Raw genomic sequence first — 18,910 nt, forward strand, 5'->3', positions numbered from 1 at the left:
ACGTTTGAAAGCTGTGTACTTACATCATTTCTACAATACATGACTTTTTATGATTCATAAATGCACGAATTACTAAATTAAGTTTATAAACAGAGTCTTCATTAGACGCTGGATATATGTTTATTCTTATATAAATTTATTCTTCCGAAAAATTTTTTTAATACCTTTCAAAATGTCTTTAGCGTGGTAACGTTATTGCCGAAATTAGAATCCGCGATTTTTTAGTAATTTTTTATGACTTTTCGAGTTAAATATTTTTAATATAGTTTTGATTTTAAATCTTTCAAAATGTTTAAACTTATTAATACTTTAAAAAAATGTTGAGCATTTTGTGACTTACTCGCATTTTTAAAATAAGTGGTTAATTTCTAAAATGTATTTTTCATTCGAAACATATTTGACTAATAAAATGTTTATTTTGTAGGTTTATCCGAACACATAAAAAAATATAAGTTTATAATTTTTTATTTGCGAATTAGCATTGCTTGTTTACCAAAATTTAAATATATATCTTTGACGGACCTCTTTCTTATCAGTTGTTCGTAACTTATTTGTAAGGATAAGATTTCTCAATAACAACTCATTTACTATTATAAGGAATAGCTTTAAATATATTTTAGTGTCCATATGAGCATAGATTTGACTGAAAAATATAAAATATATATAAATTTCTAGTAAACCGTAATAATTTATAATATTAAATTATGATGATTGACCATTAAAAGTAAAATTGAATTCACATAGTAGCTAGGAAGTGTTTACATTTTGTAATTATGATTTACAAAATGAATTATAATTTCTTTGATTCTTCTTAGAAAACGAAGTGATGAGTTTATTTTTACAATAAAATCGTTTGCACTTTTTATTGTTTGCTCTTTAGAAACTTAATTACCTGACAGTTGATTTATTTTATAAATAACGGATGATTCTAACGCTATGAAATGTATACCTATAGCTTTAAATTGTTCAATAACTGAAGTTACCATTAATTCCGATTTATTGATTTAAGGACATATTTATATAAAGATATTTTTCCGTTAAACCATTGTCATTTACACATATACACATTTATTTGACGAACCACTTTGTATACCAGTAAAGCGTATTAACGAATTTCAGCAGTTCAGCTGGGCGTTTTAATTATGTTTTTTTTAAATCGTATTCACTCGATATAAAAACATTCTCTATGCCGGCCTCAATCGTGTTCCAGTCCCTCTGTAGTGCAACTACAACAGGGCTAACCACGTAGTGTGCGATATATCTTTCACAAAACACGGAGCATTGGACGTTTACTCGTCATGAATAATATAATATGATCGCTTTTTTAAATAAAGGTAACCCGAACCCTAAATTTGACCTCTAAATATTTAATAATATGACGTACCATCCAACACCAAACGGGACCGTCCAATAGGCTTTACTTAATGTTTTATTGACAAGTATTTTACCGTAGTTATCATTATACGTATTTTTTTTCCCCTTGTTACTGAGTAAGGTCAAATCGTATTGTTCGAATGTATTCACGTTGCGCTAGCTAACTAATCCGATCCAATGTCGACAAAAAGTCTATCATTTCCTCGTAGCCCTATTGCCAATACGGTTTTTTGTTATAAATTTAACCGCGTATACGCGAGTCCAGGGTGGATCAGAACTAGTGCTGCAGCACTTCCAACGGAGAATACGTTTAGATTACCTAATAAGAGCAGTGGCAATTAGGGTGTGCGGGAGAAGACTCGGTTACGTTCCATCGCGGTACGCGGAGTACTATTATTCATGTAAGCCGTACGATTGGTATGCGGTCGCACTAGTCCACGTCGTCGTCTTCTTGACCGTTGCCGTTTTAAATCAACCAATAACAAAATTAATGGTACGCCTTTGTGTCAGCGATGCGTAGAATATTATTATACAAACACATATTTATCTGTACACGGTGCACTGGCATGTGCACTGCGACGAACTGCGGACATAAGGGGTACAAAAAAATGTTTTTCCCGTGTACGCGCGCATATGACTTCTATAAAATATAAGGATGTAGCCGTCCGTCCTAACCGACGCTATCGGTTCGTCCAACGTGTATGCATTGCACATGAGTATGTACTGTAATACAGTATAGACGAATGGCATTAAAAACACACGAGGAATGCTTTTGTTATAAATGGTGTGCTTTGGCGGAATTGGCTTCATTTATTTACATTATCCCAACGGCTGGGAAATGACGCGCGGCTATATATAATAATATTCGAATGGTACACGAGCGGCGGCGGCGGCGGCGGTTGATGGGCAAGGCGAAGTGCGTGTGTTGTTGTGGTGGTCGCGAAGGGTGCGAGGAGGAGGAGGAGGCAGCGGGAACGCGCAGGACAAGCCTCCTCGTCATACATAATGGAACAGTCGTACGAGAACTGTTCGGTGCGAGTATACCTATGTGCATTAAACGTATGCGAGCACAACAAAAGGCAGATGTCAGTCATTGCTCAGTTCCATTCATCAGGTGCCACTGACGGCAGCGGGTTGATAACTGGATTGACAACGACCGCGCGGCCACGGAACGTCGACCGATAATAGTTCAGTGCGCGGGGAGAAAATCGCTGCAATAAAATGCATGTAACAATAATAACAAAAATATCTAGTGAACCGAAACGCACACAGAACGTAACCGAATATATAATATTACTACATGAAAAAGAAATTTCTTAAAAAAATGTTATAATTAAACGGATAAAAGCAGTATCCACCTCGTTTACATTGTGTTATTACGCCGACGTCGAATACACTGTGTGTATTAAATTTTATTACAAAACTCGACAGACTGACGAACAATGGAGGCGTTAAATAAACATAGAAAACGGAATGCGCTGAGTCAATAAGAAAATATTATTATAAATCAGACTGATGTGTTGTATGGCGTGTGCTTGCGCACAAAGTGATATGGATTCCAAGTATGATGGAGTGCTTCATTAGGGCGTTTGATGAATTAGATAAAAAAAATTTCAACGTTGTCCGATGTAATTCACTGTAAACACTCGAATACAACTCGATGTAGACAGCATTTGATATCCCCAAAAGTGTATAACTGAAACTTGAAAAACTTAACTTGCATTTTCCTCGGTAAACATAAGATTGTTTTATATTTATATATGACCTGACTTAAGAACGCCAAGTAAACAATTGCGAACGCCCGTTTTATTATGTACTATTATAATTTTTGAAAAAACTCTTCAAAAGTGATGTCCATGCGAGTGGGCACAAGTATTAAAATTTAATGAAGGTTTTCAAAACATGTCACGTGGTACACATAAAGATAACCACAAATCGTACACGAATTATTTGTCAAATAGTGTAGACTCACAAGTGCACAAGTAAAACAATTACATATTTACATGTGAATAAGAAAATTCAAGAAACATATACTACAACTGCTTCTCAAAAAAACAATAAAAAATTCAATATTGTTTAATTACAAATTAATTTCATACAAGACTAGCGGCAACTATTATTGTATTTTGAATACAAATAGTTTTTATTGCATTATGTCAATATCGAATATTTTTTAATTAAGCTTTTGAAAATAATTTCTTGATTTCAACAACTTTTTATTCAAATATTTTCTTTGTGCTACCACAACAAACATTTTTATCAAAGTTTTAATACATTTTTCAGATATCCTGCATATAGACTAACCTGGAGTAAAACTGTACACATTTTCTTGCATATAACTAGTAATATATGATAGTTATAAACAATATATAAATATTTTAAGCTAAACAAAATATTAAAAAAACAAATTAGGCATTAATAGCGAGATTAGAACTCCATTTAATAAGTAATGAACTGAAACAAAATGAAAAATAATATCGTACCTTAACCCGATTGATGGAGTAAGGGTGAAGTTAGTAAGTTATAACGAGAAAATAAATAAATAAATAAATGACTGTTTAACCAAGTATTTCACTTTACTTAACAAAATAATCACAAAGTTGATTGAAATTAGTAATTTTGTAATTCATTATCAAAATATGTAATTATGTCGAGTAAAAAAAACGCTACTTAGGGATTAATTTTCTCAAAAAATAATATTTTTCAATAAATAAAACAAATACAAAATTATCAGTGTAACGACTATTTGATTATTTATACAAATTAAATAAAATAATTTATAAACCTCATTTTTTATTTCAAAATAAATATAATATATACTCTTTTAGAACTACGTTGGTTTTTATTCGAAATTAAAACTTTTTTCATTATATTACATAAAAAAAGTCTAGTAAAAACTGAGAAAAAGTAACAAAGAACTTAAAAAAAGCATACGTCATAGTAAAATTAATGCTCTTTTAATTTCGCATTGAATCAAAAAATTTGAATTTATTAAGTTCGTAGAATGAACGAGACAAAAATTTAAATTCTGAATTAATATCCGTTAATTGTATGAATTATTTTAAATAAAGTTAAACTGAAATTGAATTATCATTTATATGTTGAACGATTTTTAATTTATTGTTTTGTTGATTGTAATTTTTATACAATTTGTATAGGTTAAATTATCATATTAATTTAATATGAACTTAAAAAAAGAAAAAATAGACTATTTAAGTATAAAAATATTTCATTATTGTTTTGATTGAACGGTAAATACTATTTAAATTTCATTTTAATGGAATTCTTTAACGCTCCAATAGAGCCTATTAACGTGCACTACAACAAACTTTAGTGGACATGAAAAAGACTGTCTGATTACGTTGTTCGAATCTGATACGAATGTGTATATCAATACAATGTAAACCGCGATTGTAAATATAACGAGCAGGCAGTATCGCAAAACGAGCTTTGATCTCTTGGCTTCTCCGGAGGATGATTTCGAAATTGCATCTTCCTATTTGGAGTGAAAGGTCCGAGTGTTCTAACAGTCGAGTCGTGCTATTCCCTAGAAAAGTCATCTGTCACGGTTTCCCCTTTGTCAAATCGACTAACCATGAAATTTGTTTCATTGATTCCTAGTCCCATTGAGTATACAAACAATTTTATTGGCTGATGAAAAATTGTCTTAACTAGAGATTTTGTTACGTGATACATCGACCACCTCTTTGTCAGTGTCGAGTTCTTCTTATAGATTGCATTTCCTGGCGGTTTTTTCAATACTTATATTTCCTTGTCGTTACAAACCACCCATGTTGGCCTTCCTAATGTTAAAAAAATTAAGTATACTTTTAATCGTAGCTAGAATTAATTTTTCATAAAAACACGATACTCGATCAATTAAAAAATGTCCTTCATAATTATCAATTCTAGTTGTCAAAAATGTATTCCCAGTGGTATTTTAAAATGGATACTTTACTTTTAATGGATTCGTATATTTAGTATGATTCTATTCAAAATATTCATTTAATGTTTTACTGATAAATGTTTTGCTTTTTTATGGCGTTAATGCGGTAATATTTATACCTCGTGTATTAAAAAGAAAAAGTCAATTACTAATTTATACCAGTGATGTCGGTCGTATAGCCCATGGCACTTCAAATTATTAATATGAGTATTTTTATAATTACATACATTTAAAATACGAGCGTGCAAAAAATACTATATTATAATTGTTAAATATACATAACTACTTCGCTTGCCTTACTATTCCTGTTTGTAAAACTATATATACATGATACTGGCAAGTGACGTATCAGTGTTGCATGGATTCATGTAACATTCATCTTGGACTAACATTATACTCACCAAATAGACGTATACGTTAACAAAATTTATTGTATATTGTTTACTACTTTTAATAAAGTCCAATAGAAATATTTAAAAATATAATTATTAATATTAATATTGAATCTCAGCATTTCTTATGCTCTAACGGGTCTTCATTTAATGAAATACTTTCCTATACTTATTTTGAACCTATTATTTCATATTGGTGTCATTTATTAGATCACTTGACGCATTCTGGTGCTGGCCACCGTCTAAATATCTCTCAGTGTTAGCTGAACTTGATCAGAGACGACTGAAGTTATTTAAGTGATTGAAGATACTTCAATAAGTCTCTAAAGCTGAAAAAATCATTTGAATTAAAATTTGGTATTCAAAAATCGTGCTCTGATGGTGATTTAATTAGGTAGGTTAGTATGTAAGATTTGTCTGAAATCATTTTGTCAAAAATGATTTTTGATAAAAACATACCAGAATTCACACCGGAGAAAAATCTTACAAATGTGACATTTGTTTAAAATCATTTTCTCGAAAAAATAATTTAACAAATCATTTAAAAACACATACAGGTAAAAAACTTTCTAAGTGTAATAACTGTTTCGTGGCATTTACTCGAAATCAAATTTAATGAAATACACACAAATGTGAACTAATATGAGTTTTGTTTAAAATCAATCATTTTTATTTACTTTTTGTCTGAACACAGCAAAACTTTTTGATAACAAATTAAATCATTTCATAAATAAATATATGTAATTAAACTTCTTAAAAATTAAATTAATTAATAATATTATGTTGTAATAATTGATATATATTAGTATACATACAGAGTAATTGTTTAACTAAAGATCTCGTTAAATCTTTAAAAACAATAGAAGAAACACACAATTTTTTCTTTTCAGAAGTAATAGTAAGCTCGTTCGATAATTAATTCGATAATCCTTAAAATTTTAACAACTTCGGTTCTTTAAAATATACATATGTTTAACCAACTTATAAACTAGAAAATTATCTATTAAAAATTAATCTGTTATATTAATTACTAATACGACAAAAAAAATAGTTTAAAAAATAACTAATTGATACTTTTAAAAACTTAGAAAAATAGGTACACTTATTGTTAATAAAAAACGTACGTGTAGTATACGAGGAAAGTTAGTGTTACTAGCTAGTTGAGTATGGTATTTGCTAAATATTAGCCTATTTTATATCATATTCTCTTATATTATATTCTATAGTTGTAATAAATGCTTATGCGACTACATTGTACACTGTAAGTTAGAACCATTTCGATAAATTTTCGCCGCGTTTAAAAATCTACAACGTTATTACTAATAAATAAAATTGAGTTTTCGGTTGTACTTGTATTCAGTACTATATAAATAGATAATCATTTTAGCAATTTAAAATATTTCTATGAAAATTATACTTGATCTAATTTTATTATCTAACTCACGTCTTAAAACATAACACCGTGTTAAAAACACAATTTATAATTATTTCAATTTTGGTACAATCAGGTTGTAGTTTAAACCATTTGATATGGATGAATTATTTTATTTACTATTAAGAATAAAATGTGCCGTGTCAAAATCATTAAATGGTTTTCAATTTAATTTTCAGTATAATTTCATTTTATAGTTTTCATCTGAACACGGTCTTCAACGACATTTACCGAGAAATGTCAATTACACACTTTGTTATACTTACACGTTTCAAGAAATTTTAACCTGTTATTGAAATCTCGATAAATTGACGATTTTATCGTCAATTTCCATCTTAACATCTTAACTTCGTTTAGTATTAATAACAAGTCGTAAAAATTTTATTTTGAAATTAACATACTCAAACAATGACATTTAATAGTATTTTAACTTTCATACGAAGCATATAAATATTTACTATCAAGTTAAATAAGGATAGTTCTAACAAATTTTGATTTGTTTATTTATCATTGCCAATACTAAAATGTATTATATTCTCTATAACTAGCAATGGTATGTCTTTATAAAAAGCTACTCAGGATAGCTATCTCAAGAAGCAACGATAAGGTCACAGCTATGATTTAAATAGCTATTTCAACTCTTGTAGATATTTTTTGAACATTAATAATACTACAAATACTTATTTAAATACCTGATACAGTATATTTCAATATAAAACATAACTCATTTATTGCTTAAAATATTTTTTTACTGCATAATTGTTTTTATTTTTTACTTTATGTGAAAAAATTTATAGAAGTCACTACAAGTTTTTCACATAAATCTGGAAAACCCATTTTGACAACATTAAGGAGGGTTCACAATTTTTTAACAAAAAACTTTTGACCTAGGAAATAATTCTAGTTACTTTAATATAAAATCATTTTTACAGTTTTGGAATATATTAAAATTATATATTTCATTATTTGTCTTTAATAAAAAATAAAATTTACAGTAGTCTAATCATAGGCGGACATTGGGGGGGCTTAGGGGGGCTTAGCCCCCCCTGAAATTTTAGAAGCCCCCTTAAAAAATCTTTCTAAATTATCCACAATTCTGTTTACAAAATATTAAATTTTATTGTTTTTTTTTTATAAAAATATGTCTGATGTGGAATTGTGGTTACATTTTACTATCTGTTAAATTTAATAGTAGTTTACTAGTAATATTTGTTTAATAATGATATTGTGTTTAGTACTTTTTGAGAACTTCACCATGTTTTACTGAAATTTGGAATGAAATATTACTATTTATGAATGAACATAATTTAGATATTGAAATTTCATCTCAAGGTAGATAATATAAAGAGATGATATAAACAGATAATGTTTATTTAATTTCTATATTTATTTATTTTTATTGTCATAATTTAGATTCAAAAAGAAAAAGATTGCAACCCAATTCTTTGAAAAATTTTGTTGTCTCTACTCCTACTAGTGATCAATATAAATCCAATGAAAATATAAAAAAAATTAGTGTCGAAGATCATTTTAGAACTTCAGCTTTTTTTCCAATTATAGATGCTATAGTTGAAAATTTAAAGAAAAGGTTTTCGCAAGAAAGTTTAACTATGGCTTCATCAGTTGATTTTTTTCTTAATTTAAACTTCAAGGAAAGTTATCATTTTATTGATCATTATCATGTAAGTTACTCTTATTAGTTTAAATATCTAATACTTTGTCTGTTTATAGTTAATTATTACCTATTTAATACTCCCATTTAGTCTTCAATGGATGTATCTAAAGAATGTCTTAATTGTGAGATGACAGTTGCTAAAAATGTTATTTTACAATCCATTGGTCCTGATGCGGATATGAATGTCGAGAATATTATACCTATATTATTTGAAAACAAATCAACGTTCCCGAATTTGTACAAATTATTTAATGTAGCCTTAACTTTACCTATAAGTTCAGCTACATGCGAAAGAAGCTTTTCAGCTATGAAAAAAATTAAAACTTGGCTTAGAAATTCAATGACGCAAGATAAATTTACAAATGTATCAATTTTATATATTGAAAAAGATATTTCTAAAAACATTAATGTGGAGGAAATTTTAAATTTATTCGCGAATGAAAATAGATATTTATTATTGAAGTAGTATTTAATATATAATTTTTAATTGTATAATATGTTAATTATTTACTTTTTATTCATTATTATTATGTTATTTAATTGGGGGTGCGGGGGCGAAGCCCCTGCGGGTCACTTTGTGTAAAAAATGTTAGCCCCCCTCAAAATATAACTAAATGTCCGCCTATGAGTCTAATAATACATAAATTATTAAAAAAAAAATAACGCAAAATATTCGCTGTATAAGATTATTAAAAATGATCACAAAATTCAATTTCCGGAAAATTTTAAAAACTTTTAAGAAAATTTTTAAAAATAAGACTTAATCTATAATTTTCTCTAGAATTATATATCATTTTATGTATCTCTGATAGTTTTTTTTTTACTGATTATAATTCACGAATTTATGTGTGGAATTTCTTCACATAATTTCGCTATGAATTATTAAAATAGTTGATTTGAGTCTAAATTTTTCAGAGTATTTTCGAATTAAAATAAAATCACTAATGGCGTATATTATACGCCTCTTTACTGAAACTATAATTCATATTTATTTCATTTAACGTTTTAGACAATTAACATTCAAGTAAATCATAAACGTCATAAACATTGATATCCTTATATCAACTCACAAATATAAACATATTTACTGTCGTAAAATTTTATATATTTTATTTATTTCTGTACAAATCACTCAATAAATTATATTAAATGTATGTTTGTACATTTTAATGATAGTTCGTAGTACTTTGTTTAGTGTACATGTCGATGGAAAATTATTTCTCGCTGATAACTTATTTATTACGACTGTTCATTATCTTATTAATCGCATAATTTAAAGTCATTTATTTCATCACTTTTACAACCGATAGAATAATAGTATTATTTTTAATTTAAATATATTTTGATAATTGTCTCCGAGTATAATTTAAATGGTTCTCCATTAATTATCGATTATGTTAACGATAAAATAATTAAATTATATCAAGAAGTTTTTTCCTAAATTTTGTAAATATTGAGTAGTTATCAGACGTTCGGCTGAATATATTCCAAACATGTCAAAATATGATGACTTCATACACTTAGTCATTTTTGTAATTTCCTGACGTCAACTCTGTAATGATACAGGCGCGAGATTAAGTTTAAAGTGTAGTTCTAATAATATGACGCAAAGGTGACATAGGTTGTTTCACCTGTGGATATTTTTTTTACTAAACTAACATTGTAAACTATATAAAAGCTAAAAATAGTGAAAAAAATATATTTACTTCTAAATAGTATAATTGTATTTTTGATATTTTAACGTATCGTTGAATAATGATTACCCAGAGAAGTATTTAATGAGAATACAAAGAAAAAAACTTACTTGAAAAATTTATTCCAAAAAATAGGGAAATACTTAAGGTATATATAAAAATAAGATTGTTTTAATTCGTACATTTTTCAAAAATGTATGATAGTTAAAAAAAAAAATCTAAAAAATGTCAAAATTACAATTTCTTTGTAGAATTCCCCCATTTGTAGGAAATGAGGGAAAAATTTTCAATTTTTGATCTTTTGAAATTAATCGATCCAATAAGAGTTGAAAAAGCTATAAATAAACAACATATATATATTTTATATTTTAAAGTGAAATTGTTTTTATACGCATAATATTAGCAAATTAACAAAACTAAATTATGACTCTCTTTCTCACAAATAATTTAATATTTATAAGCAAAAAAAAAAAAAGGACATTGAATTATATGATATATTAAAACGCCCATCCCCACTCCTTTAATAAAATTTTCTAGATCTGCGACTATGTAAAATAATAGTTTGTTAAAAATAGAGGGTTGCGGAATACTAAGTTGACTTGTAGAAAAAAATTATAGTTGTAATCTTTTAGATGTGATTTAGTAATCAACTTTTTCATAACAATTGAACAGGAGTACTGGTTTTTCTTTTTATGAAAAAAACATACTTTTTGTATTATTAAGAAGCCATTAATGACATAACAATAAACAACTAGGTATATTTTTATGCACAACATTGGGGTAAAAATGTATTTAATGTTAAAGTCGTGCATAATATTCTTTCTTTTGTTATTTGTATTTTAAGTAATCACATTTTAACAATATATATAACGTGAAAATAAATGTACAATTTCAATCTCAGGTTAACATTGTAACTGTCATGATGTCATAATTGTTAAAAGGATTTTTTTTGGTTATAAATGAACCATTTCCATTATAACTAATACCTTTTGAATTCTATACGCCAAATCATCATTAATAAATAATCTCACCAAGCTTATCTACGTTATTCTAATTAAGTGTGTTACCACAATAAACCGATAACTGTTATCGGTAAATATTAGTATTTAAGTAAGTAAATAAGTATTCAAGTTTTAATTAAAGCATTACTAGGTGATTCTTTTTTGCGGCATGAGTGTCAATATCAATATACAGTTGCTGTTTAGGTAGTACTCAGAGGTAATTTTGTGCCATTTGTTTTTGTTCTTGTAACCATTAGACATAAGAAATATGTGGCCGTGTGTATTTTATGAGATCACAGCAATAATAACATCCCTTAAATATGTGTCATGGTTCCGTGATAGCTTGTGTTATATATATTTCGTATGGTTTATATCTAACGCTAACAACATGAATAGATATTGTGATAACAACTACAAACAGATAAATAAATATAGATAGTAGGAACTCATGAAGTAATAAATAGTCACATAGATATGAGTAGGTAAAATATGAGTCGGGATAGTGTTTACATATTGTCCTAAATTTCCATGTCCAAGTTGATCAGCCAGTTTGTTGCTGCTGCGTGGCCTTATGAAGATGTTCCATTCCACCTAGTATGTTGCATATTGGGCATTCTTCCACGATGTGGTTGGCTGTCTAGGTGTCATATCCGCAGTCGCATTGTGGTGTATCTCTAAGTCCCCATTTATAGAGCATTTCTCCGGTTTTTCCGTGACCAGTCCTAAGTCTATTTAGGATCACCCATTCCTTTCGGGGTAATTTGAATACCGGAACCCATTCTGTAGGTTGTTCAATGATGTTAAATTTGTCAGGATTATTCAGTCTCCATTTAGAGTTAAGGTTATAGTTTTCGTTAATTAGTTTTTGTGCTATCCAATGAGGCTTACGAGATTTTAATCGTTGGCTGGGATTGTTATTTATATACTTATGTATGTGTAGGCTTAGATTTAAGGCATGATCGTTATGTTCTCGAACTAGGGAATTGTATCTCCGAAGGTGAGGTGTCACTATATTGCTCAATACTGGTAGCCAAGCGGCTGGCGTTGACTTAATTGTTTCGAAAATTATCCTCATCGTTGCGTTTAATTGGGTGTCTATTTTACTTGTATGAGAGCTGTTAAACCATACTGGAGCACAGTACTCGGCTACCGAGTAGGTGAGGGCGAGTGCCGATATCTTAATCGTGTTCGCGTCTGAACCTCAAGTGAATTGGTCCAGCTTACTTATTATATTGTTTCATTAGCTTGTGTTGTCAAGTAACGAGTAACTTTTGAATTGTTTTGATATGTGACCAGTGCGAATACAGATATTTTAGCGCGTCTTTGACCAGCGGCCTTTGGCGGTTCGCGTATCAAGTCTGTTTCATATTGTTTTGTGTATTACGTGTAATTGAGTTTTATATATCATTGGTTGATCATGAGAAAACATTGATTGCTCTTCATAGTAATGAATACAGTGGTATTGTTTATATTCGGTGCAAATATGAGATGATGTATAAATATTTATATCAATCTTTACTTAATTCCCAATTATACTCTAATATTAAACTATTTTATTTATTTCTCATTATATCAATAGATTTTTTATTTTATTAATGCAGTCATGCAAAATATCTTTAAATGTTCAACATAATCTTTTATATAGAATTTTAACTTTAATTCATATACTTGCAATAATGACATGTAGCGCATAAATATATTGGTAGATATTTTGGATAGATTTTGATGAAATTGGAGGTTTAGCTTCTTGTGTTTATCTCATTTAAAATGATATGTTTTACAATATCTATTCAAATTTGTTCAATTTCTGATACATGTATATTAGTTTTATTTACAACACTGTTTATTTGAATATTAACTTCGGATTATTCTACATAATTACAAGAATGTATTTGAAGTGATTTATTAGCTAAAATATTTAATTTAATGCTCTAAGAAGCAATACTAGATTAATTCAAGTAAGAAAATGTTCAATTAATTAGTACCAAATTATTGGTACATTTTTAACCTTGAAGCATGACTTGCGTGACTCAAAAAGAGGCGTAAAAACTTAAAATTTTTAGTTACACTGTCCTAAATAATTTTTTTACTCAAGTTAACTTAATAAAAGCATTGATTTAAATAAATACCTTAAAAAACCTAAGAGATATATTAAATAATAATAATTTAACCATTTATTTTTTATTCGTTTTAATTTTGTTTATTTAATTGCATAAAATATTGGCATTTTAATGATGAAAAATATATATATATTAATAATATTTATTATTAATAAATCTTAACATATTAATACAATTTAAAAATTGTATACCATATGTAGAATATTAATAATTTTAAAATTAAAATAAATATGTCAGAACAATAATCTAAATTTTCGTTATAAACTGAAATTTTAGTTTTAATGTTTCATTTCAACTAGTCTTTTCCATAAATTTCATAAAGTTACAATGAATTTATCTTCTAAATTTATAATTTTGTTTAACTTACCAAAATTATTTTTGGCTTTAACCTACGTACAATTACATTGTAACTTTTCTTGTTACATGCTGAATTTTTTCAAACATAATTCATTATATTTGAATCAACTCGAAAATAAAAATTCTATTTCACCTGTTAGCTATGAAAATCTGAATATTTATGGAGAAGCATTAAAAACACATGGAAAAATTGTTATGGCAATGTTAGATGTTTTACGTTCAATAAACATTAAAACAATGGCTACTGATTTGATGTCGATAAATTTATATTTAAACAATATATCAGGGTCGTTGAATTTTATTGCAAAGAATAATAATGGTAATTTTGATAGGAATCCTTTAAGCATTCTTATAGGATATCGAATGATACATGAAATGATGGTTGAACGTCTTAATAGTTATATTAGAGCTAAATGTATAAAACTACAAGTCGATGAAGTTTTTGTAAGATGCCCTAATTATAACACATCAGGGAATTTCAATATGAAATCCTTAAAAGAAGTAGCAAAAAAGCTCAAGAATCGTTTAGACTCTTCAAATGAGAATTCAAAGAGAAATATTTATGACCCATGGTTACAAAATAGTGAGACTTACAATATATTAGCTTCTGCGCTTTCATCAAATACCTACTTGGATTTTGATCCAAAAAAATTACTTTTTTACGATTTAATGACACGTCAGATGAATATGGGTGAAAAAAAAAATCACCTTGGTGTAATTGAATATGAGGATGCTATAGATCAATTAAGATTTGCAACATATAAAGTCCAATGCCCAGATAAGAATTTTTTGGCAATTTCAGACGTATTCAGATATATGACCTATTGTTTCGATTCATACCAAGTTTTCAAATTTCATCTACTGATAACAGCAGCATCTTTTCAACCTTTGGCCAAATTAATACGGAACTATTTAGTATTCATCAATAATCTATTGCACGATAACTGTACAAAGTTACAAGGGAAATTTTTAGACGAATTAATTACAATTGGTAAAGTTATTATTTTTAATTTAGAACGTTTTAATAAGATACATATTTTTAGAGAAAAACAAGCAACATTAGTTGAAAAATTGTTTTGTGAAATAAAAGAAATTTTTGAGCTATTTAATCATAACAATGAAATCAAAAAGCATGAATCTTTAAGTAGAATAACAAAACAAATTGCCGGATATTTAAAACGTAATAAATTGGAATATTCGAATGAAATTATGTCTCAAAGACCATGTACAAATAATATACCTGATGACATATTCCAATACACAGTAAAAGTGTGCAATCAAGTTACTGCTTACATAACGGAATTGGAAAAATATGCCATATATTTTGAAAACGCTCATAATACTCTTTATAGTGAATACAAAAAAACCTCAAGAAAATATAACTTGTGTGATGATCAAAATAAGGGTATTATTCATATGAGTAAAGTAAAAATTAATTTAGTTAACAGTATTTTAAAAATATACAGTGTATATTTTTAAAAAAACAGTGGATCAAAAAAAGTCGATCTTCGAAATTTTTATGAGAACTATTATAACTTTATTGTATACATTAAAATAGGCATATTGTAAATATTTAAGATTTTAAAAAAAATTTTTACTGGTGGCTCAACGTGTTTTTAGTATTTTTACCGAAAATATCCCAAAAAACGGCATTTGTTATTCTATTTTTGGTCTAATGTTATGATTAGTATATCAAAATAGTTTTATTATTACTGTAGAATACAAATTTTTTAGCTTCAAAATAATAAGTCAAAAATTGATAGCGTGGATATCATAATTAATGTTATTATATGGTATATTTCTAGTAGGTCTCAAGTAATCTTAAAACTATTAAAAAAAAATTTTTTTATGCATTTTGGCTAATATTTATGTATACTATAAGTAAAAAAAATTCTTCACTAATCTTAAAAACATATATTTTATAATTAATGCATAAGCTAAAATATACGATTATTCTTGAAAATATGAATAACTAACGATTGTCTTTACATACTTTTCAAATATTTTTTTTTTATTAAATTAATATTCATTTTTATTAAATGTAATAAATAATATAAGAATACAGTTTTATGTTATGATAAAATTATACATCAATATAAATTTAATTAAAGTTATTAAAAAGAAAAAATTAATTTTGGGTTTCTTTGATAACTCGTTCGTTATAGATTCATATTTATTCGAGTACCGTAATTATTTCACTTTATGCATACCTAATTATACTAGAGATTGTGCTATCTGTAATTTTGAAAAATGTATAATAATGTTATCGAATTTAATCTAATGTCAATTTAACATCTATCAGTTTTGATCAGCTAAATTTGTTTGTTATTCATTAGAAAACCGTACAAAAAAAAAATTATAATCCATCCACCAGGAGCAATTCATAGATCAACATGAATGGCAAAAATAATATATTTTCTTAAAATTTATATGTTTCGTACGCAACAGTTAACAGTTTCTGAATTAAAAAGTATTCGGTATTTATTTCATTTGTTTTAAAAATTTATACAAGATATTGGTACAAAAGTTCATATCCAACAAAATAATGACCTTAAACTACTACGAGAACTAAAGCAATATAATAATATTAATAAGAAAGTAAGTGAGGTAGCGATAAAAGCTATTTTTATATACTAATCATAACATTTGACCAAAAATAGAATAACAAAGGCCGTTTTTTGGGATATTTTCGGTCAAAATACTAAAAACACGTCATTACTTTTTTTTATCCATTCTAACATACACAGTATAAAACAGATCTGACAATATTAAAATTTTTGATACAATTAATATTCGTTAATTTTTTTTAGTAATTTATTGAATTTTAGACTATGTAAATATCATATTTTTATATTATTTGTTTTTAATAATAATAATAATAAAATTTTAAATCATAAATTTTTTCAAATTTTGAATTAGCCAATTTTAACCACTTTCCAAAAAAAAACATTTTATGGATCGATAACAACTTTAAGATAAGTAATTATTGAGTTAAATGTATTTTAATATATAGAATGGATATGTAATGTGAGTGAAGTATACGTTATCAATAACCACTTAATACTCACTTATGTATTAAAATTTTAGTAATATTATTACTGGTCCTAGATTTTTTATTGACTTATCAACGTTTCCTGTTAAAAAAATGCTTAAAAATTGATCATTTTGAAAATTAAAGAAAAAAAAATATTTTTTGTTATTATTAAATTACATGATAAAAAATATTAGTTTAACGTAGTCTATGAATGAAACAAATATTTATAATATATAAATATATTTTATATAAATATATTTTATATAAATATATTTTATTTAAACAAAATTACAACGAAATGTTGATTGTATCAAAAGTTATAGTTGTAAATATACACTTATATAAATAAAATTATATCTTTTTCGAAATTTCAAAATTACTATTAATACAACAAATTTTCATAGGTCTATAACAACTTTTTTTGTTAATACAAACATTTTAATACATCTAGCGAGTAGGTAGCTCGGAGAGGTATACCGCATACTATATTTTGTGGTTTAATTTCTAAAGAATTTTAAATTAAAATTTTTTTTTATGGTTGAGTTGGATATTGATTATATTGGGAAAAAACCATAACTATAACCAATACTTCTATACATTTTTAATGAACCTAAAAAAACAAACATTTGATACTGTAAATAAACTCAAAATAATTCAAATTTCAAATTCTTTAGAAATTAAATCACAAAACATAAAGAAGAAATCTTGTAATAAAATTAATACTTATAGCCTATTCTATCAAATGTTTATTTTTATTTTTTTACATCCCCATCATTTTTAATTAATAGGAACTTTATTTTTTTTTTTTAATTAAGAAAAAATTTTCATGATATAATTAAATTATTAAGCACCAAAAATAATTACTTAAAAATATATATATAACAACATATATCCAGTGGATTAAATATTATCGGATTGATAATGTATGATTAGACATTCTATAGATATATATTTATATTATTCAATTACCTAAAGAAATATTGTAATGCATACTTTATAATATTTCTTTTCAGAATACGTTTGTAACAACAATTATTATTCTCAATTATATAACATGGAAAATGAAACAACGGTTCGTGCGGAAAACTCAACTATGAATATTGATAATGATGAAGATGACTTCGAATATGACGTGCATCATCTCATTTCAGATCTTTACACTGATCTCATTATTGACGACGCAAAACATAGTGATGACCTTACTGAATTTGAGTATCATTTTAACTGGCCTTCGCACATGAAAGATTACCTATTATTTTTATAATCTAAAACTATCTTATTATTACATTACTTTATGGAACGACTTTTAGAAGACAAATCCTTATCAAATTACACAAAGTTGTTGCGCTACCATATAATATTTTTTTTTACATTCTGCACTTAAGATGTCTATCATATAATAATTTAAAATTAAATAAAAAAAAAATTTAACGAAAATCAATTTAAGACCTATTAATGTCATCATATACCTCTTATTTGTAAAAATATCTCTATGGTAACAATATTTATAGATAAGACTTTATAATTTTTTTTTTATTAAGTCTTTTAAAATATCCATAGATAGAATGGAATGTAACCCTTAAATTTATATAATTGCAACTATCGGTAATACTGTAATATTCATAGCAAATTTTATCTAGACTCATTACATTGATATCATATTATTGAGAATAAATTTCAAATTATAACAAGTCGATAAAATGAAAAATATATTTCATCTATTATAAGTAGAATTTATTTATAATAGATGTCGTCACATCTATTCACAAAACATTTGGTGTATATTTGGCAACTTGATAATTGATGAATCAATGAGCATGAAATAAAAAAGATGGCATCTGTGCAATTATAGGTGTTCCCAATTTTAATCTAAAATATATTTTTA

At 26.7% G+C, this 18,910-nt stretch overlaps 3 protein-coding genes across 4 annotated transcripts in view; all 3 read left to right on the forward strand.

Annotated features, from left to right (window-relative positions):
- LOC126900043 (uncharacterized) overlaps window positions 1-18,910 on the forward strand; it is a 74,367-nt gene that overhangs the window by 19,133 nt on the left and 36,324 nt on the right. The window lies entirely within an intron of this gene.
- Window positions 8,389-9,531, forward strand: LOC126900049 (52 kDa repressor of the inhibitor of the protein kinase-like). The gene is made up of 3 exons (XM_050675483.1): window positions 8,389-8,476; window positions 8,558-8,826; window positions 8,908-9,531. The coding sequence occupies exons 1-3, from the start codon at window positions 8,437-8,439 to the stop codon at window positions 9,283-9,285; spliced, it is 687 nt and encodes a 228-aa protein (XP_050531440.1). The 5' UTR covers window positions 8,389-8,436; the 3' UTR covers window positions 9,286-9,531.
- On the forward strand, window positions 13,921-18,466 carry LOC126900035 (uncharacterized). Of its 2 annotated transcripts, none has more exons than XM_050675410.1 (2): window positions 13,921-15,411; window positions 18,039-18,466. In XM_050675410.1, the coding sequence occupies exons 1-2, from the start codon at window positions 13,962-13,964 to the stop codon at window positions 18,287-18,289; spliced, it is 1,701 nt and encodes a 566-aa protein (XP_050531367.1). In that variant the 5' UTR covers window positions 13,921-13,961; the 3' UTR covers window positions 18,290-18,466. The 2 variants fall into 2 exon arrangements, with proteins under 2 accessions (XP_050531367.1, XP_050531368.1); XM_050675411.1 differs by having other exon boundaries at window positions 13,921-15,396.

The sequence above is a fragment of the Daktulosphaira vitifoliae genome, unplaced genomic scaffold (genome assembly GCF_025091365.1).
Source record: "Daktulosphaira vitifoliae isolate Bord-2020 unplaced genomic scaffold, ASM2509136v1 Scaffold_2, whole genome shotgun sequence".
Taxonomy (NCBI): domain Eukaryota; kingdom Metazoa; phylum Arthropoda; class Insecta; order Hemiptera; family Phylloxeridae; genus Daktulosphaira; species Daktulosphaira vitifoliae.